Source organism: Microcaecilia unicolor, chromosome 5, assembly GCF_901765095.1.
Source record: "Microcaecilia unicolor chromosome 5, aMicUni1.1, whole genome shotgun sequence".
NCBI lineage: Eukaryota > Metazoa > Chordata > Amphibia > Gymnophiona > Siphonopidae > Microcaecilia > Microcaecilia unicolor.
Genome location: NC_044035.1, coordinates 113,205,476 through 113,227,174, shown reverse-complemented (window position 1 = coordinate 113,227,174; position 21,699 = coordinate 113,205,476). Strand labels below are relative to the sequence as shown.

The 21,699-nt window shown below is 41.0% G+C and overlaps 1 protein-coding gene across 4 annotated transcripts in view; it reads right to left on the bottom strand.

Annotated features, from left to right (window-relative positions):
- Window positions 1–21,699, bottom strand: part of VCL (vinculin) — a 233,391-nt gene that overhangs the window by 131,349 nt on the left and 80,343 nt on the right. For all 4 annotated transcript variants that reach the window (XM_030203202.1, XM_030203205.1, XM_030203204.1 and 1 more), the window contains exon 2: window positions 11,476–11,546. In XM_030203202.1, coding sequence (XP_030059062.1) covers window positions 11,476–11,546 — 71 coding nt within the window. The remainder of the gene's footprint in view (window positions 1–11,475; window positions 11,547–21,699) is intronic.

Here is a 21,699-nt window from a genome sequence, read left to right as displayed (position 1 = left end):
AGATGATGGCAGATAAAGACCTGTACAGTCCATCCAAACTGCCCAACAAGATGAACTCATAGTATAAGGTATAATGTGATACTACACATACACACATATATATAAATATATATACATAAACACTTTAACTTGATTTGCTCTTGCCATTTTCAGGGCACAGACCGTAGAAATCTGTGCGACACTGGCCTTCTTTGCAAACTACTAAACATGTCATCAAAGCCCCACTGCAGCCCATCCAAGTCTGTCCAGCCATGATCAGGGCACAGACCACAGAAGTCTGCCTGCACTAGTTTTGCTTCCCAATTACTGAAGTTGCCATCTAAGAACTGCTAAGTTTGTTCAGTTCCATTCTTTCCTTTGTGTTTGTCCCATGCATTTTTGAATTGCGCTGTTTTCATCTCCCCCACCTCACGCAGGAGGGCACATGTGTGGATGATGACAACAAACAAAATTTAGTCCGAAAAACATGCAGCTCATAGGGGCCTTCTCATAAAGGAGATCACTGAATAAAACTCAGCTATCACAAAGGTATGCTTCTTCAAAGACTAACTGGGCATATGTGCTTCTTGAAATGTACAGCAATTGCCTGATTAGTCATGAACAGAAACAAGGCCATGACAGTCATTCAACTATTTGTTCTGTACTCAGTATGTGACATATCAAGCCAGCACAAAGAATTTTGGTTCTGATTTTACAGGTCGCCATTGCATCCCTACTTACTTAAAACAGTTTTCATAAATGTAAACATATACCACCCCATAAGAATGACACACACATTAATAAGGTAAATCTATATAGTTCAACTACCAGACTACTTATATTTTGCTAGCAACATCCTCAATACAGTAATGAATGCTGCCATGGCCTAGATTTTCAATTAAATTAATTTGAGAAAAAAAACAGATAAAAGTGATGAACTATAATAAGAATATGGTACCCTTAACTTTGTAAGGAAATGTGAGATCAATGACTGCATATAAATATTGTATATATAATCAGATAAAACCATGTAATCAAGAAAAAAAATTATTAGGATTAATCGCCTTTATGAAGTGATTCACCCAAGGCACAGTTTAACATAAAACTTACAATTTTGTTAACAGCAGAACAAAAGTAAAATGACCAAATATAAACAAATACAATAAATGAGAACTTGGAAATGGCAAATTGAAACCTAATAATTGGACTAACATGAAACAGAATCAGAAATATACACATTTAAAAGCACTGCAGAACAATCATATAACAGAAATATGATAAATGTCGGTACAATACAAACAGTAACACAATAGACAGCATGGAAACATATTTAAATAACAGATATAATACTGAAAAAGGAAATAAAGGAATGTATTTGATTTGGGGTAACTGCATTAACCTGCACCATATAAGATTTAAGGACATGTGCTCAGAACATAAGGACCAGATTTTTACCAATAATGTTTATTGACAATACAGTCAAACCAACAAAAAGAAGAAGGTCCAAGTCTCCCACAGAAAGCACATAGAAAACAAAAAGAGCGGAAGAGAACCAAAACATCCCCGAGCTAGCATATATGATGTTTGTTAGCTTATGCATATTTATGTATTTTCATTTTGATCTTTTGGCCAATGGTTAACATATGTCAATGTCACTTCTGAGTTAGCATATTTTTAGAATACTTCTGTTTATATGATGTCAGTCACATTTTCACATTTGATTTATTATGCAATTTTATGCACTTTTGTTTCATAGTTAACACTCTTTTTGTTTTTGTTTTTATATAGCTTTCATTTTTATTTTTGAATATTTTTGAGCATTTTTTCTGCCCCCACGTTGTCTTTCTTTTTAATTTTTAATTCCTGTTTTTTGTGTAGTTTATGTCTTTCACTCCAAGAGAATTTTGGAGGCACATCTGTATACGTTAATTTGAAAGTAGGTCGCACTGTATAATGCCTTTGTCCTTATGGTGGTCAAGCTATTAATCTTCAGCCTGTAATTTTCATTTCTTCATTTTTTCCATTATTCATTAACCATATAATTTAAATATGTAACTATAAAATTTTATATTACATTATTATATCAGTATATATGCTTCCATTTTTTTATACTGTTTGCACAAGTGTCTGTATGTTTGCTATAGTATTATGGCATTTATAGGGTTGTTTTTATAAGCCTCTGTTATATAATTTTTCTTCCATTTTATTCTTCACTGCCATTTTGTTGTTAGAATATCTTGAATGTTACATTTTCATTTACCTTTCAAAATATTTTGTGATTACTTTTCAATATATCTGATTTGTTTTTAGATGTCTGTTTTTAACCATGTTTTTTGTGTTACTAATATATTTGATTTGTATGGTTTTATTTTTATATTTGGTTTTATTTGTATTTATATATGCATAAGTCTGTATATATTTTGATCTGTTATTTTGTTTGATTTTAGACCCCTGAAGAAGGCCGGTTGGCCGAAACACGGACCGTGTAGGGTCCTAATAAACCTTTTGGTGCTCTTACTCTTTTGTGGTGTGGACCTGGTCTATTTTGGTTCTCTTCCGCTCTTTTTGTTTTCTATTGACAATACAGGCAATGCAATAATGTTAGAAGGCGTTTTTTTTAGGGATTTTACACAAGGGAAATGTGCCACAAGAAAATATTGTTAGTCTAAATTATTAATTAGACTGGATTAATAGTAACTCACTTTGATTGAGGGTCAGATGGATTCTTTCTGCTGCTGGCTGGAGTGGTGAAGGAGCTCTTTTGGCTGAATTGGTGAAGGAGCTTTTTTCTCTGTATTTGGATGGTCTTTGATTGAGGTACAGATGAAATTCTTTCTGCTGCTGGTTGGAGTAGTGAAGGAGGTCCTTGCTGGAAAAGAAGTCTTTTTGACAGATTTGTTGAGAATGGAACCTGGCTTGTCCCAGACAGATTCAGTGAAGGTCCAGAACGTTCAGCACGTAGGGTCCAGGAAGAAAAGAAGAGAAGAGACGGGGCGGATTGTGTTCCAGGTTTTATAATTTCTTGTTGGGCCAATAGGCTGAAGTCAGGTGGGGTGTATTGATCCAATGAAAACTCAGGGATAGCTGAAAACTAGTTCTATCTAGTTTCTGAGATGGAGCATGCTAGCTGGTCACATGTTTAAATTACATCACCCAGAGATACTTGACAAGATTAGGTGGGTCATTGTCTGTGAGTTTCAGGCAGATGGGCTTGTCTTTTGTTATCCAATCTTTTTGATTGTTGTCAATATACAGACTCTTGTTCTTTGGAGATGTGATGATTGACTTTTAGTATCCACTTGGCTAGTTCTACTGTTACAAGCTATCAGTGGCCTTCAGGGGGATAGGGCCAGTTTCTGATTTCTGCTCAAGTTGCCATATATATTAACTCATAATCATGGTACAATGTGATACCAATGAAACACCTAATAAGCATCCATTAGAGCATTCTATTAATGTAGATATGATGCTAATGCCTTTCCAACAATACAGCTTACTATGCAGCTGAGGGGTCAAGTGCAAATATATAGATGGGGACAAGATGGGTAGTAAAGAGTTAATTGGGAAAATTAGATGGATGCCTAAACTCAAGTCAAGTTCTATGTACAGTTAAAACAAGATATGAGGAACTGGTCTGAGTTACAGGGTGTGCAGTAAGCTGGTCCAGGTGCAGAGTGAGTATACAGTCAGTCACATGTGTATTAAAGCCTGGGGAGAAGAGCCAGGCTTTCACCTGCTTTCTGAAGTAGAGATAGTCTTGAGTTAGATGTAGCCGCTGTGGGAGTAAATTCCAGAGTGTGGGAGCTACTCCTGAGAAGGCTTGCTGGTAGGTACCGCATCAATTTATTTTGATGAGCATACAGACAGCGATGCTCCTTGAGAGGACCTTAGAGGTCTCAAAGGTGTGTAGAGGGCTTACATGATTGAAGACTAGTAAAACCTCCAAACACTGACCATAAAATATTAAAAGAACATCTTTTTGCATACTATTCACTACAAAAAAAGAAGACAATTCTCACAGGGACACTATGATATTAGCTGTACTTTTAAGACAGTGTTCCCACAAAGGCCTCCCTATTCTGATCTTTGCTTGCAAAATGAGAAAGCCCAAGTGACTTAATTGAAGGAAAGATGAAAACACAGAAATAACTCTTCAGAAAAGATGCGTAATATCATTTCATTCTTTTCCTACTGTTATCATATCCTGAAGGAATAGTCTTGGCCTCTATAACAGTTTCCATGATCCCATCACAGTTCAACTTACAGTGGAACCATTCAAGTAGCAAACATTTTGGAAGAAGAATGTGCTGGCTCAACTAGTAAAGGATATCATTAAATGCTTTCCATCTGTTTCTCCTTTCTGTGACAACAAAGAATCCAAGAAAATATTAAATATTGTAGTAAACTAGCCTCAGAAGGCAGAATACATCTGAAAGATACAGTGCTGAGAAACAGCTTTTAAACCAGCTAGAATACTCTCCACTTGATACTCAGCTGGACAGTGTTTTTACAAATGCTGACCGTCACCAGTTTTATTAGCCCCAGATATTCAGAGCAGGGCCATGTGCAAACATGGGCATTGAATATACAGGGCTAATGTGGAGTAGAGGAGTGGCATAATGGTTAAAGCACCAATCTTGACATCCAGAGGTGGCCGGTTCAAATCCCACTGCTGTGCCCTGTGATTTTGGGCAAGTCCCTTAACCCTCTATTGTCTCAGGTACAAAATTAGATTGTGAGCCCTCCAGGGACAAAGAAATACCCAGTATACCTGAATGTAACTCACCTTGACCTACTACTGAAAAAGGTGTGAACAAAATTCCAGACTAAAAAAAAAAATCTACCCGCTGCTAACTGCTAAGTTTATGCAGGTCTCAACCTATATTCAGCCAGGGTGAACATATTTTTCTTTCTATTTTCCCCCTCCCCCTCCGGTGACAATGACAACCCCCTCCTCCCCCCAGAATGTCCCTCTAACTCCCCCTCCCCTCTGGGCTTAAATCCTACCCACGGTGGCCCAATGGGGCCAGGGGCAGGAGCAAACGCCACTCACAGCATCTTCAAAATGAGCCTCACGGTACTATGGCAGTACTGTAAGGCTAAAATATAGAACAGGAAAAGTTCTCTACGATGACGAATCACAGAAGGCAAAAGTAGAGACTAATAGACGATTCACCACTGGAGACGTGAGTCCAACAGTCTTTATTATATCAGAGATAACGACCCGACACAGGCTGTGTTTCGACGCTAAAAAGCGTCTGCATCAGGGGTCAATAAATACACTACAAATCAAAACATATAACATATAAATAATGCCAATAAAAACATATATGCACATCCATATAGAGATATGAAAATTCAATAGACACTAATTTTCTGATCAGAGGTCAATATGCTCAAATATGCTTAATAACCATTAAAACAGCATACATATATTCAAATTTTCATATCTCTATATAGTACTGTAAGGCTGCCACAAGAGGTCACAGCAGCCATTTTGAAGATGATGACACTAGGGGCAGGAGCGAGTGGGTTCGGGAGTCTTTGACTACCCGCTTTCTACACGGGAAGTCAAACGACATTCAGCGGCACTACCTGGGGTTTAGTGTTGTTGAATATTGGAGGATGGGCAGCTCCAAGCGATTCAAGCGGGCAGGAACTCCTCCTCATACTAAAAAACAATTAGTTCCTAATCTAATACATGACAAGAAACAAAAGGTCAATGAATAAACAACGCTCTATTTGTAGTCCCTGATACCACCACTGAAATCAGCACTTCAGGACCTATAATGTACCAGGATAGGGTTGCAGAAACCCAGGACTGGCTCAAAATTTCCCTCCTGGAACTGGGTAACGGCAGCTCTTCAGCTCTAACCATTAAGAATGTGCTTGCATAGTCCCCATGCTCACTCTCAAACTATAATGCTATCATACCCACAGCTAGGCTGTGTACTTTTTTGCTGCTGCTTCTGTACAGGGCCGCCAAGGGCAGGGAAAAGATCCCCCCAGGCCCGACCTCCGAGTGGGGAGGGGTCCGGCACCTGGGTCTGACTCTCTCTTGCTCCTGATGGGACCCAGGTGATCATGTTAAGACAATCACCCAGGTCCCGACAGGAGCAGGAGAGAGATAAGACTCCGGCGCTGGGCCCCCCCCCCCCCATTAGAGGCTGGGGAGGAGCAGACAAAGGATTCCAAATTGATTTTGGCTTCAGAGCCTCTGGTTTGGCTGGGGGGGGGGGGGGCCCAAGCCTCGCCAGCAGAAGCCTTCCTCCAGTGCTGTTCTCCGCCACATTGCCTGCCCTGCGGCAGCTTCCCCTCAAATCGCACATGCTCGGTTTTGATGAAATTGTGCAAGCGAAATGTGAGGGGAAGCAGCCGCAAGGCAGGAAATGCGGCAGAGAACAGTGCTGGAGGAAGGCTTCTGCTAGCAGGGCTTGGGGACCCCCGCCAGTAGTGGAGCTGCAGCGGGAGGAAGGCAGAATGTGCCCTCCCACTTTGGGTTCTGGCCCCCCCTCCAATTTTTGAAGTCTGGCTACACAGCATCCTGGGGGGGGGGGGGGCAGTGGCGGTGGTCTTGCCTCCGGCCTGACTCAGTGTCGCGGCGGCCCTGCTTCTGGAGAGGTGAAATGATGGTGGGGGATAGGGTCCCTAGTAAGGGGGCCCACAAATATATGTTTGCCTAGGGAGCCGAACCGAGAAAACACACAGTTTGTGAGACTATCAGGCTTATTTTCGAAAGAGAAGGGCGCTCATCTTCCGAAACAAATCGGGAGATGGGCATCCTTCTCTCAGAGGTGCCCAAATCGGCATAATCGAAAGCCGATTTTAGGCGCCCTCAACTGCTTTCCGTCGCGGGGATGACCAAAGTTCACGGGGGCGTGTTGGCAGCGTAGTGAAGGCGGGACTGGGACATGCCTAACACATGGGCGTCCTTGGCCGATAATGGAAAAAAGAAGGGCGTCCCTGACGAGCACTTGGCTGACTTTACTTGGTCCATTTTTTCTTGCGACCAAGCCTCAAAAAAGTGCCCGAACTGACCAGATGACCACCGGAGGGAATCGGGGATGACCTCCCCTTACTCCCCCAGTGGTCACCAACACCCTCCCACCCTTAAAAAAAAAAAACCCCAATTTTTTTTTTTTTTTTTTGCTAGCCTCAAATGTTATACCCAGCTCCATGACAGCAGTATGCAGGTCCCTGGAGCAGTTTTAGTGGGTGCAATGCACTTCACGCAGGTGGGCCTAGGCCTTCAAAACCCACCAGAAACCCACTGTACCCACATGTAGGTGGACCCCCTTCACTCATAAGGGCTACGGTAGTGGTGTACAGTTTGGGGAGTGGGTTTTGGAGGGGGGGGGGGGTTGGGGGGCTCAGCACACAAGGAAAGGGAGCCATGCACTTGGGAGCAATTTGTGAAGTCCACTGCAGTGCCCCCTAGGGTGCCCAGTTGGTGTCCTGGCATATGAGGGGGAATAGTGCATTTCGAATGCTGGCTCCTCCCACGACCAAATGGCTTGGATTTGGTCGTTTCTGAGATGGGCATCCTCGGTTTCCATTATCGCCGAAAATCGTGGACGACCATCTCTAAGGTCTCCCTAAATGTGGAGATTTGTCGTCCCCGACCGTATTATCGAAACAAAAGATGGCTGCCCATCTTGTTTCGATAATACAAGTTTTCCCGCCCCTTCGCAGGGACGTCCTGCGACGATGGCCCCAGGAAAACTTGGGCACCCCATTCGATTATGCCCCTCTATATGTCCCTTCTCCCCACTCCCTCCAAGGTTGTCAATGTTCTCCTGCCATCTCTTCCTCCTGCTGCTGTGCTACTTCTTTAGGCTCATATAGCCCAGTGCCCCCCACCATTTCTACCTCTTGTGGGATATAATGGGTTAATAATATTTTTAATTTTTGAGAGGAATGGGAACAGTGCTACTCATCAGTCTGTGTATAACTCTGAAAGGTAGTAACATAGTAGATGATGGCAGATAAAGACCTGTACGGTGCATCCAGTCTGCCCATCAAGATAAACTCGTATGTGCTACTTTATATGTATACCTGACCTTGATTTATCCTTGCTATTTTCAGGGCGCAGACCATAGAAGTCTGTCCAGCAATTGCCCTGCCTCCCAACCACGGATGCTGCCACCCAATCTCCGCTAAGCTTCTGAGGATCCATTCCTTCTGAACAGGATTCCTTTATGTTTATCCCACACATTTTTGAATTCTGTTAAAGTTTTCATCTCCACCACCTCACGCAGGAGGGCATTCCAAGTATCCACCACTCTCGCCGTGAAAAAATACTTCCTGGCATTTTTCTTGAGTCTACCCCCCTTCAACCTCATTTCACGTCCTCTAGTTCTACCGCCTTCCCGTCTCTGGAAAAGATTTGTTTACAGATTAGTATCTTTCAAATATTTGAACGTCTGTATCACATCACCCCTGTTTCTCCTTTCTTCTAGGGTATACATGTTCAGGTCAGCAAGTCTCTCCTTATATGTCTTGTAATGCAAATCCCATACCATTTTTGTAGCTTTTCTTTGCACCACCTCAATTCTTTTTACATCCTTAGCAAGGTAAAGCCTCCAAAACTGAACACAATACATCAAGTGCAGCCTCACCAACGACTTGTACAGGGGCATCAATACCTCCTTTCTTCTGCTGCTTACACCTCTCTCTATACAGCCTAGCATCCTTCTGGCTATGGCCACCGCCTTGTCACACTGTTGATGGAGATACAGAACTTACGTTTCTTCAAATCAACACAGAAGTCAAAGTGAGAAGAGGCAAATGTTATTGACTCTCAGAAAGAGACCAAGATGTGACATTGTTCAGCACAAACAGCGAGTACATTAACCTTAGTTAAGGTTAGGAATTGCACAAATGTTTAGCACATCTACTGAATCCCCTGCTACAAATGTCACTGCACGCCACTGGGCTTTTGGAACGTCCTCATTAGTCTGCTTGACAGAGCATAAAAACTGCTTAAGATAGACAGATAACAGGAAAATAAGGGATTAGGGAATGGGCCTAGTCAATATCCTGACTCGAACCCAATAGAGATGTTGACAGGACCTGAAACGAGCAGTTTATACATGAAAACCTAAGAATGTGTGTGAATTAAAGCAGTTCTGCAAATATGTGAAAAATCGGTATCAAATTATAGGAAGCACTTGGTTGCAATTATTGCTGCTAAAGTTGGTGCAGATATTACATTTAGAGGGACAGCTACTTTTTCACATGCCCCCCCTCCCCCCCACCATAATCTATTCAGTGTATCACAGTCTTTAGATTATTTCCATCTTCAATGCTGACTTTGTGTTGTCAGACTGCACTGTACATGAAAGACTTCTGCTTGCTTTGCAACTGTGAAGGACTGTTGGCCATGACCCCGACAATGATTATCCAGTGACATGCAGTAATCTTGGACAAAGGAATTTTGCTTATTCAGCCCAGATTGCTTGGAGCCTCAGTAATTGGGGGGGGGGGGGGGGGATATCCAGATGATGCCAAAAGATATAGTTGTGTTTCCCATATCTCTAACAATGGGGAACAAACCACTCACATATCAAGATGCTATCATGATTTGTAGTAGAGAATGACGGTTACCGTTACTGAGGAAAACCGAAGTAATGGTTAACACTGCAATCAGAATTTCTAGAGATGTAGAAACAAAATTTTTTACCACCCTGGTAAAAAGTCTTGTTCCCGCGGTAAAAAAAAAAAATGTTGCTCCTGTCCCATCTTACATACAGTGTGGCAGCTGGGGAAGAGTCCAGTATGACAATTGCCTGGCAAGGGAGCAGACAAGCTGCAGAGATAGCTTGTCCTGCCGGGCTAGAGAGTGTTGATGTCTGAGAACACCAGTGTGATATGCAGTGCGACCTGTACAAGGAAGGAGGGGATAGATATTGCGAGTCAAGTGTGGCAAACTGCATGGAATTCCAGCGGAGAGAGCGCGAGCGGCTGGTGCTACCCAGAGCTAACACTGGGGAAGCAAGCATTAACTCGCACAGCGGAACTGGCCCTGAGCTGACAGTACAGGATGGGTGCTTTGTACCAGATTATAGATTGGAGTTACTGTGGGATTGCTGTTTGAGGTGATGAATATGTTATGGGAAACTAAGTTATTCTGTTAAAATGTTATGATTGATGTTGCTGAACAATGTGTTCCTGGTAGAAAGTGGACCCCTTGAAAACGAGGAGAAAAATAATTTCTCAGGATGGTACAAGAGAAATAATTTTTTCTTCTTGATTTGGGGTGGGGGGTGGGAAGAGTGTAACCCCTGGGGAGAACCGGTAATGGAGTGAGGTCTGGGTAAGTTCGCCCAGGGGATTACTGAATCATATCTGGTTATGGGCTGAAGTGTACACCCAGCCAATTGAAATGTAGTGATGTGCCAAGGTACAGTTCTTGTACTGTAATGGGCGAGGGGAAAAATTGATACTGTAATGACTGACAGTGAGATGTAATCCACAGAGAGGGGGGTGGGGAAAGTGTGAAAAGAAATAAAAGTGTCTTCCATTTTGTGCATGAGGTCTTTGGTTGCCTGAACTCCCACCAAAACCTGTACAGTGAGGGGGTATCCCGCTCAGCGGAAGAAGCAGGGGCTGCAAGTGGCAATCGGCTTTTGCTGAAAAGCAGAGGTCACAGTGAAGAGGCTCCAGGAAAGGGAGAGAGAGATACCTCCCCAAGAGTAGTACAGGGAAGAGGCCTGTTCAGGCCAGAGGTGGGCGAGAGAAACCACATCCCTGGGGAAAGCCCAGTGGGATGCTTGCTGGCAAGGGAGCAGACAAGCTGCAGCCCTGGGTTGTCCTGCCCAGTGGGATGGGCTGGAGAGCTAAGAGCCAAGTGGACACTGAATGAGACTGAATGGGAGGGATTACCATCTGTTTATTTCCATGGGGTTGCTCCTGAGGGAATGAGAGTTAATGACGTTTAAATGATACCTGTTGCTGAAAATTTGTTGGGTTTGCTATTAGTAAAGTTCACAGTTTATTAAAAGCAACCTGAAGGGAAAGAGTGGATACTTTTTTTCCTGGGACAATGTGTCACCCCCACCCCCACCCCTACCCCACCTACCAGGATTTAGCCTGGCCCCAGCTTGCACCCCGCTCACAAAAACTGTTTTTTGTACATCCTGGTACAGGTGTCTGACCCAAAGAGCTTAGCCGGCATCCAGTAACATCTAGAGAGGACCTGGGTTACACAAGCATTTGCAGATGAGCTTTGCATTATATAACCTTGTTTTGTCTGAATTCTATCAACCGAAAACTGAAGGTTGGTATCCACAGTTACATCCAAATGGGCCTAGAAAGTAACAGCTGAATCCTTATGTAACAGTCATTTCCACAAAGTTGCTTTGTCTACCTCCTCCCACAGATCACTTTTACCTAGCGAGAAAAAAACTACGGCAGAAAAGTTATATTTATAGGAGATTCACAATCTGGAAACTAAAAACATGTCAATAAAAGTTATTTTCTTATAAGTTAACTTACTTAATAAATGCTGGCGGCATATCCCTCTTCAGAATCTGATCTTCTGTGGTTTGGACAGTCTCTTTTCCAACCTAAATAAAGAGATAAACCAGTAATGATTAAACCCACTTTATGATTTAAGGCATAAGGTTTAAAGAAAAAGAGATCACTATAGAAGTGATAAGTAGTAGTAGTAGATCCATTCCTAACAAAAGTAGGCCACAATATGCGTTAATGTGTATTTTTTTTTAAATAGTGGATCCGTGTACTAATTCTAACCAAATCTTACTGTCAAATGTAATCATGTACAGAAATGGCAATGCACCACAATTTTCACTGCTACAAACAAGCCAAAAGGTGACTGGTTTCAAATGTTACCTTTGTCTATAATCATTTCCAAAAAAAGGACTGTCACCTATTCTTTTTTTTTTTTGCTTTCCCTTCAGTTAAGGTCGCGGCAGCCATTTTGAGAGTAGAGCTGGCATGGGCAAGAGCGACTGGGGATCACTCCTGCCCTGCAACACCACTAGGACATGTGTAATTTGATTGCAAGTAATACAGTTATGATCTTGCATTGTAGTACTAGACTGGATGACTGCTAAGATAAGTCAAACTATTTGAATATCACACTTAACTCTGGATTTAACACATGATAGAATTAAGAAAAATAAACATACTGGAGGTTTTTATGCCAATGATGCTAGTGAGTACTCCATAAGTGTATGACAGTATAACTGCAAATCCCGGAGTCACATCACGATATGTGAGGTTTTTCCTCCAAGTAAAAAGACAATACGCTGTAGAACATACTTAGGATTAGATTTGATTGACATGGTTTAATGAGTGTCATGAACAGGATATCGCCATACCCGACTATGATCTAATTCAAGAGGGATAGAGATGGCAAAAGAGGAGGAGAAGTAAATCTGTGTAAAAGACAATATTAAAGCAGCTGAAATGCAGGGAGTGTGGGAGAAAAGGAAGCCTTGTGAACTGTGCTGGAAAGAGGAGATGGCACTGTCACCCACACTGGTGTAGTCTACAGACCTCCGACTCTAATGGAAGAACTGGACAGAGACTTGACTGATGATATTGTAAACATGGGAATGAAAGGGAGGCATTTATTCTACCAGATGCAGACTGGAGTATCCCTCTGTAAATTTGGAAAAGAGGAGAAAGAATGGATGCCTTACAAGGGGCTTTTCATAGACAAATGATAAGGGAACCAACTAGGCAAGGGTTGTTGATGGATTTAATATTATAAGACATACTCTCTCCATTTGTGAGTAATGTTTGGGTGGGTGCCCACCAGGGCAGCAATGATCACAATATGGTATGTTTTGATTTAACAGCTAAAGTAGTGTCCAGTCATACCAAACTCAAAGTCCTGGATTTCAAAACATCAGATTTCAGCAAAATGGAGGAGTGGCAAGGTGGAAGAGGAGACTAAACTGAAAGGGGCTTAAAATGGGCAACAGATAGGAACATAAGCGTTGCCATACTAGGACAGACCGAAGGCCCAACAAGCCCAGCATCCTGTTTCCACAGTGGCCAATCCAGGTCACAAGTACCTGGCAAGATCCCAAAGAGTAAAATAGATTTTATACTACTTATCTTAGAAATAAGCAGTGAATTTTCTTAAGTCCATCATAATGGCTTAAGGACTCTTCTTTTGGGAAATTAGTCAAACCTTTTTTTTAAACCCTGCTACACTAACTGCTTTTACCACATTCTCTGGCAAGAGTTTAATTACACGTTGTGTGAAGAAATGTTCTCTCTGGTTTGTTTAAATTTATTACTTAGTAGCTTCACTGAGTGCCCCCTAGTCCTAGTATTTTTGGCAAGAGTGAATAAGCAATTTACCTCTACCCATTCCACTCCATTCAGTATGTTGTAGACCTCTATCATATCTCCCCTCACCTGTATATTTTTGTAGGGAATGTAAATTAAAGCAATATGAAAATTAAACACATGGTTCTCCAAAGAGATGGCTGAAAAAAGGAAAGGAGAGTCAACGGGGCTCATTTTCAAAGCACTTAGACTTACAAAGTTCCATAGGTAACTATGAAACTTTGTAAGTCTAAGTGCTTTGAATATACACCTACACGTGTATATAGAGATGAAAGAAGTAGAACTGCTCAACAATTTTCTTCCATGAATACCAAACAGAAGTAAACCCAGCAAAATTCCATGGAGGACTGACCATAATATATATAAGGGTGGATTAGATGCAGCACTATTCACAGAAGTTTAGCAAAAACATGCAAAACTAATCATGAGCAAAGTCGTGCGACCAATTGAGATACAGCCCAGGATACTGAGAGAGGTTTTGGCAGGCCCTCAAAAGGATATGTTTAATAGATTCTTGAAGATGTAGAAGTGCTTTAGGACTGAAGAAAGGCTGATGTGATCCCTCTTCACAAAGTTGGTAAAAAGAGAACAGGAGGGAAACCACAGACTAGTGAGCCTTACTTCGATGGTGGGAAAGATAACAGATGCTGCTAAAGGAAAGAATTAGTCAACTTTCTACAATCAAATGAAATACAAGATCAGAGCAACACGGCTTTACCAAAGGCAAATCAATCAAAATGAGTGATTTCTTTTACAGGACGACAAAAAAACTGGTTTTAAGAACAAGACATGGAGGGGCATAATGGAACAGAAACGCCTATCTCCATGGGCGTTAATCTCCGAGAACGGGTCCGTGAAGGGGCGGACCGAACCGTATTATCGATAAAAAATAGACGCCCATGTTTTATTCGCCAATGTGTGAGCTGGGCGTTTTTGCTTTTCAGCGATAATGGAAAAGGAAAGTGCCCAGCTCAAAAACGAATAAATCCAAGGCATTTGTTCGTGGGAGGGGCCAGGATTCGTAGTGCACTGGTCCCCCTCACATGCCAGGACACCAACCGGGCACCCTAGGGGGCACTTTTACAAAAACAAAAAAACAGGTAAAAGAGCTCCCAGGTGCATAGCACCCTTCCATTGTGTGTTGAGCCCCCCAAATCCCCCTCAAAACCCACAAGTCTACACCATTACTATAGCCCTAAGGGGTGAAGAGGGGCACCTACATGTGGGTACAGTGGGTTTGGGGGGGTTGGACGACTAATAAGCATTAAGCAGCACAATTGTAACAGGTAGGGGGGATGGGCCTGGGTCCACCTGCCTGACGTCCACTGCACCCCCTAACAACTGCTCCAGGGACCTGCATACTGCTGCCTGGGAGGAGGGTATGACATTTGAGGGTGAAAATAAAAAGTTGTGAAACATCATTTTTTTGTGGTGGGAGGGGGTTAGTGACCACTGGGGGAGTCAGGGGAGGTCATCCCCGATTCCCTCTGGGGGTAATCTGGTCATTTAGGGCACTTTTTGGGGCCTTATTCGTGAAACAACAGGGTCCAGGAAAAGTGCCCTAAATTCTAGCTACAAACGCATCCATTATCGGCGAAGGGCGCCCATCTCTGTTCGGGTGATAACCACGCCCCAGTTCCGCCTTTGACACGCCTTCGACATGCCCCCGTCCACTTTGTCCGCATCCGCGACGGAGTGCAGTTGAAAGCGTCCCAAATTCGGCTTTTGATTATACCGCGTTATTCGTTTTTGTGAGATAAACGCCCATCTCCCGATTTAGGTCGGAACTTGGGCGTTTTTCTCGTTCGATTATAAGCTGGATAGTCTACTTAGAGTTCAGCAAAGCCTTCAATACTGTTCCTCACAGGAGGCTCATAAATTGTGTGGCTTGAGGATAAGACTCAAATTGCTGACTGAAGTGGCAGAGGGTAGTGTTAAAAGGAATTCACTCAAGAAAAATGTGTGTAGTGGAGTGCCTTAGGGATCTGTTTTGGGGATGATCTTGTTCAATGTATTTGTAAGCGATATTACTGAAAAGTTAGAAGGAAAAGTATGCCTTTCTGCAGATGACATGAAGACTGGCAACAGGGAGGGAGGGAGAAGAATGCATGAGAAATTATCTACAAATATTAGCAACATGGGCTAATACTTGGTAGTAAGCTTTAAATGTGAAGAAATATAGGGAGATACATTTAAGGTGCAGAAAGCTAAGGAGCCATATGTAACAGGAGATAAGAGGTTGATATACATCGACCAGAAAAGAGAACTCAGGGAGATAAGAGTCTGAGGATCTCAAAGTGGTGAAATAATGTACCAAGGCGGTAGCTAAGGCCAGAAGGATGCTTGGCTGTATTGAGAGAGGCTTAGCCAGCAGAAAAATAAAGGATTTAATGCCCCTGTGTGCCAAATACATGACTCCACATGTACTGTGTTCAGTTTTGGAAACTATCTTGCCAAGGACATAAAAAGATGAAGGTGTTCGGAGGAAAGCGACCAAAATGGTATGGGGTCTATGCCAGAAGACATATGAGGAGAGACTTGAATATCCTGCAGGAGAGGATAAACAGTAGTAAATTTAAGTAGTAAATTCACAACAAAATAAGAGAAAAATATATCTTCACTCAATGTGTAATTAAACTCTGGACTTCATTGCCAGAGAATATGGTAAAAGCAGTTAGCTTAGCAGAGTTTTAAAAAAGGTTTGGACGAGTTTGGACTAGATGGACCGTTCAGGTCTTTATCTGCCATCATTTACTATGTTACTAAGGACCCTGTTTACTAAGCAGCGTTACAGGCATGTTAACATTTTTAACGAGCATTAGCCATATACGTGCCTATAATATCCTTATAGGTGCCTACGTGGTTAGCACATGCGCTAAGTGTAGGCACCCTGAAAACACTAACGCACCTTAGTAAACAGGACCCTAAGTTTCTAAAAGAAAAGTCCATAAGCCAATATTAAGCTGAACGTGGGAAAATCCACTGCTCGTTCCTGGGATAAGTAGCATAAAATCTGTTTTACTCTTTTGGGATTTTGCCAAGTACTTGTGACCTGGATTGGCCACTGTAGGAAACAGGATACTGGGCATTGGCGCTGAATGGTATTCTAATAAAGGGCATCGGGAAGGGCACCCTTTATAGAATAGCGCTGGAATCCGCACCCAAGAGCATTTACATCAACTGAAACCAGGTATTGATCCTGGCGTGCAAGTTAGGCACAGATCCCCCCAAATTCTTTAACAATGCATGCATGTAATGGAACACCTCTGACCCCGCCCATGTCCTTCCTATCATTACGCCCCCTTTTTCAGATCTGCGCAAAAACACTTATTCTATAACAGGGTGCGCGAGTGTAGTTCCACGCAGGGATCTGCCATTTTTGGGCTGTTTCAGTGCCTTGCTTCTGTTATAACGCCTTTCTGTGCTGAAAAATCAGCATAGAAATAGCACATAATACTAGGCGCTCTAGTCAAAGTCTTGAACGATATTAAGGAACAAAACAACCTTTTCTAAAAATAGAGGTAATGGAACTCAAGGACATGAAATTAAGTTGCAAGAAGGAAAAATTAAAAGCATGAAATACTTTTTCACAGAGAGGGTAGTGGATGCCTGGAATGTTCTTCACAGGATGTGGTGAGGTCAAAAACAGTGACAAAATTCTAAAAGGCATGGGATAGACACAGAGGTTCCCTATATAGAATAACAATGGAAATTAAAAAAAAAAAAAGAAAGAAAAATGAAAGAGAGAGAGAGAGAGGCAAAGAGGGGGGTAGACTGAACCACATGTCAGTTACAACCCTAAAGACAAGGAGGGGGCAGAGACAACTCTGACAGTCTTTCTGAGCAGACTGGATGGATCATGCTGGTCTCTCTCTGCTGACACCTATGTTACTATGTTTTAAAAGAACATAGTGCTACCGAAGCAGCATGTATATTTGACTCCACTTGATAGAAAAAGCCATTTTATAAATGAAGCCATTACAAAAAGTGAAATATCAAGCAGTTTCTATGTGTAAGCTAGGGATGTATCTCCTTTGCTCTTAATGGCCTCAGTCCCATTAGGTCTATTCATTATAAACCTAAGACGATTTATATGCACTGTCACCAATTGCATGAATTAGGTCTCATGCCTATTCATTGTGGAAATCTTGAAAATCTAAACGGGTTGTGGCCCTCAAAAATCAAGGTTGTGCACCCCTAGTTTAATCAGTACTAAATAAGACTTAACTTTGCTACTCAGACTTGTTAAATTGTGGATTTCGTAAACCTGCACATTCACAAGATGCTGATTAAGGAGCTATCTTCTAAAACTAACATTTTACACAGGAAGGAGATTTTGACTACCACTGACGTAAGCACAATTCCCCTCTCAAGCACTCCTCTGAACCCCAGAGGTCCAAAGAAGATGATAGCTAAGGATTATATGATTCAAATCAATAACCTCCTAAGAAACACATGAATTGCCATTCCAAAATACACAGATACAGGTACATTTTCAAGGACTGCCCACACCAAACCTCCAAATCTCTACATACCACAAAACTCTAAGCAGCTTAGAGTGAAATAAGTGAAATAAAACATTACAATAAATCAAAAAATACAGACAAAACACTTTCACAGCAGCATCAAATTCAACAAGATACAAATGCATGCTCAAAAAACAATGCTTCAATCTATTTCCTAAACTTGAAATTAGACTCAAGATGAAGAGAGAGGCAAGAAATTCCATAATATAGGGGTCACATAAGAAAAAGACCTGGCTTGCATTGCCTGGACCTGTATTGCCTTCAACCTGTTCTGATCCTCAGATCAAAAGATCATTAAAGATTTTTGCACAACATCACTGAAATAGCCAAGTACAAGATCAGGCAATGCCTTAAAAACGAGTCAAAATTACACACACACACACTTTTGTGCATTGAAAGACAGCTAATGAAACTAAAACACAAGGCAGTTAGGTAGAAGTTGAGGTCTACGTTAAATCAAATTTTTTTGTACTGTCAGTTTACTAGTCTAGCATGACACACAAAACACCACAACGATTTTTTTCTTTACTTTATTTTTATTAAACTTTGAAAAAAAGATACAAAAGGAAACAAAATACATTGCAACTGAAATATACCATCATTAACAACAATAAAAGGAAAACAACAAACTAAAAACTACAAAAAAAGTTTTAGATATTCACAAAGGGGTCCTTTTACCAAGCCACACTAAAAAGTGACTAGCACCGATGTCAACATGGGGGTTTTCCACATCCTGTGGCCACTTTTAGCGCTGTGGTAAAATGTCCGCCCTGCCATATTTTTTTTGTAATAGCCACGTGCTAATTTCCCTATTAGTGCATGGCATTTACCGTGGAAGCTTATACCGCTACCTACTTAGGAGGTGGTAAGGACTCCTGTGCTAATTAGGTAGTGCACAGTAATGTGCTTTTGCTACCCAATTAGCGCAAGCATGCCCTACTCTCCACCCAAAGGCACGCCTCCCTTGCTGAAAAATAAAAAAAAATTCTCCAGTCAGGATTACTGCGCATCAAGTGGAAAACTACAGTGGGATGCCTCTGTTTGTCCCACAGTAGTGCTCTTTTAGCACATGCTAGGTCTGCATTAGGCCTACCACGCCTAAGTAAAAGGGCCCTAAAGTGAAGTATAATAATCTCTTAAAATTTATTCAGATGATATGACAGATCTTGGCAAATAATTAAATTCCAAACTGAGTTGTAATCTCTTAGCTCTTTTTTTCATTTTTAACCAACCCTTTGGTGTCCAATGTTCCCATACGTTGGAACAAATATGGGAACATTGGACACTAAAGGGTTAAATTTAAAAACAAAGGAATGCATGCAATTTAACTATAGTCACTGAGCCTTCTGTAGGGCAGACATAGCTCATCCTCATATTTATTCAAATCCAAGATCATTCTTGCCCCTTCTCCAATTAATAGGGGGGAAAAAAAGGAAAAGTAGAGGAAGCGTCACCACTTTCACACACAAAAGGACTTTTGTAATACAAGGCCTTTCATGTCAACAGCCGGTCCTTGAGAGCCTCTTGTATCCCAGAACAAAACAGAATATTTCCAGCTGTAATTACATTTTCCAGATGAATCAAGCATTCAGATATGGGCAATGACATTTGGCTAAAATGCAATAGCTAACTGCTGTTCATTAGTCCAAAGGATTTCTGTTCATAAAATTTAGTAGTGAGATACTTAAGACACACGGAGCCCAAATTGAGTGGTGGCATAATATACATTTATATTGCTTTGGTAACATACAAGATTTAGGTACTTTATGTAACCTCTTTCAAATGTCCAGCAATGCATCATGCTTAAAACACACAAACATACTAGATAACGTGACCAGAAAATGAGTTGGTTACATGTGGCTCTGTCCATTCAGAGAGTATTAAACAAGCTTTATAATAAAAAAAATTTTCAGAAAATTGCACAACCATTCTGGTATATATAATGTTTGATCTTATCTAGCATTTTCCAGCCCTGTCCTGAAGGCCACACATAACTTATCTGGTTTTCTGGCTAAGCATAATGAATGAGATTTGCATCTATGCATATTTAATATGATCATCCTGACAAGACCAGTTTAATATAATTCCAGAACAGAACTGGAAATTACTGATCCATTCTATTGAATACTTTCACGCACACACAAGATTTCATTGCATCATGGAACTTGGCAGCACAGGAAAAATTAAAAGTGCCCCCCATCCCATATTCTTAATTTATCCAGCCTGATAATGACCACTGCACCTTTTTAGCTACAAACAGACCTGGGAAAATCAGATCTAGACCTAATTGCCGCCTTCAAAATTCAGGCATAAGGCTGGACTATTTCAGCCACCTGCTCCAGGATCTTCCAAAAAAAAAAAAAAATAAAGATTGCACACTACCCCAAACACCCCATTGGTTAGTTAGAAAAAAATACTGCAACCTGGATAATTAAATATGGGTGTCTCTAGCATTAGCATGCACTAAAAATGTTAGTGCAACTTAGTAAACAGGGCCCTGTGTTCATGTTTCTTCTATGTGGTGGAACTTCATTGGTCAGGGTCACCCACTAATTTTCATTTATAATTTTTTTCTGGTTTTTAAGACAGTTCAAGGTCTGGGTAATCTAGAGTTGCTTTCTGCATATTTGCCAGAAAAAAGGATAAAACTTTTTTTCTCAATTTTTTTTTTTTAACTACCCAAGTAAATTAGATTTTCTACAACCAGGCAGGAGGAATTTGTTTACTTCTGCCCAAATATTTAGAGGAGTGACAGGAAGACCGTTTCAGAATGAAGTCAAAGTATGGCTGTTCAGGCAACAATTTTCTAAAAATTTCTAATGCAAGCTAATTTGCTGCTTTTCTTTTTTATTATTTTAGTTTATATATCTGAATTTTCCTTAGATTTTAGAGCATTTTTACAGTCATCATAGAATGGTTGTTATTGCTTTTTTTTATGGTTATTTGTAACAGGGGATTGGGGGACATTTTTTGTGAAACTAATTTTAGATATATTATCCATTATTCTAATGTTTATACTAGATCTAATTGCTATACTACATGCAATAGATATTTGATAGATTGTGCTAACATTGTAATTTATACTATTGAGGTCCAATTAGGTTGATGTCCTCTAAATCGCAATAGATGGCATTCTTCTTTTAATTTCAAAATTTCCTCTAATTTAAGATATTTACCTAGACAGATGCAATTATCTTCTTACTTTCCAGTTCCCTGCTCCCATGTTAATATAAGGTCTGTGTGAAATAAATCTCGCGTCATTAAGGACTAGATAGTGCAGAGTCAGTTAGGTTGTTTCATGCTGACTGAAACTTGTTGAACATCCATAGGACATCCTTTAATCAAAAAAATTTGTCCACCTGGATATAAAATTAAGCTAACTTGTAGAGAGAAAAAAGAAGTGGGGGGTAGCTCTTTTATATGCAAAACTTTTCTAGAGATTGGCAAATTAGATCTAGAAATTGCAGCATATCAGATTAAGGATACTTCCCTTGTGAATTCTCTTACCTGTATGCTGTTTTATATAGTACCAGAGAAATGGACTACCGTCCAAGAGTTCTTCTATGATTTTGCATTTCATAATTCTTTAAATTCTAAATATAACATACTGTTGGGAGATGTTAATCTTCAATTAGAAATGGCCAATTCTCAAGTGAAAGTATCAGAACTTCTCTCATATTTAAACGCTCTTAGTTATCAATTCTATCTCCAAGAATTACTCACATTAAAGATCATCATCTGGATTTAATAGACTCTACTAAATCAGAGGTGGGTTCAGACATATTTTTTCCAGAGTGTGATTGGCTGGAGGTTCCATGCTCTGATCACTTTTTATACCAATTTAATATAGATTGGAGACAGGGAAGAT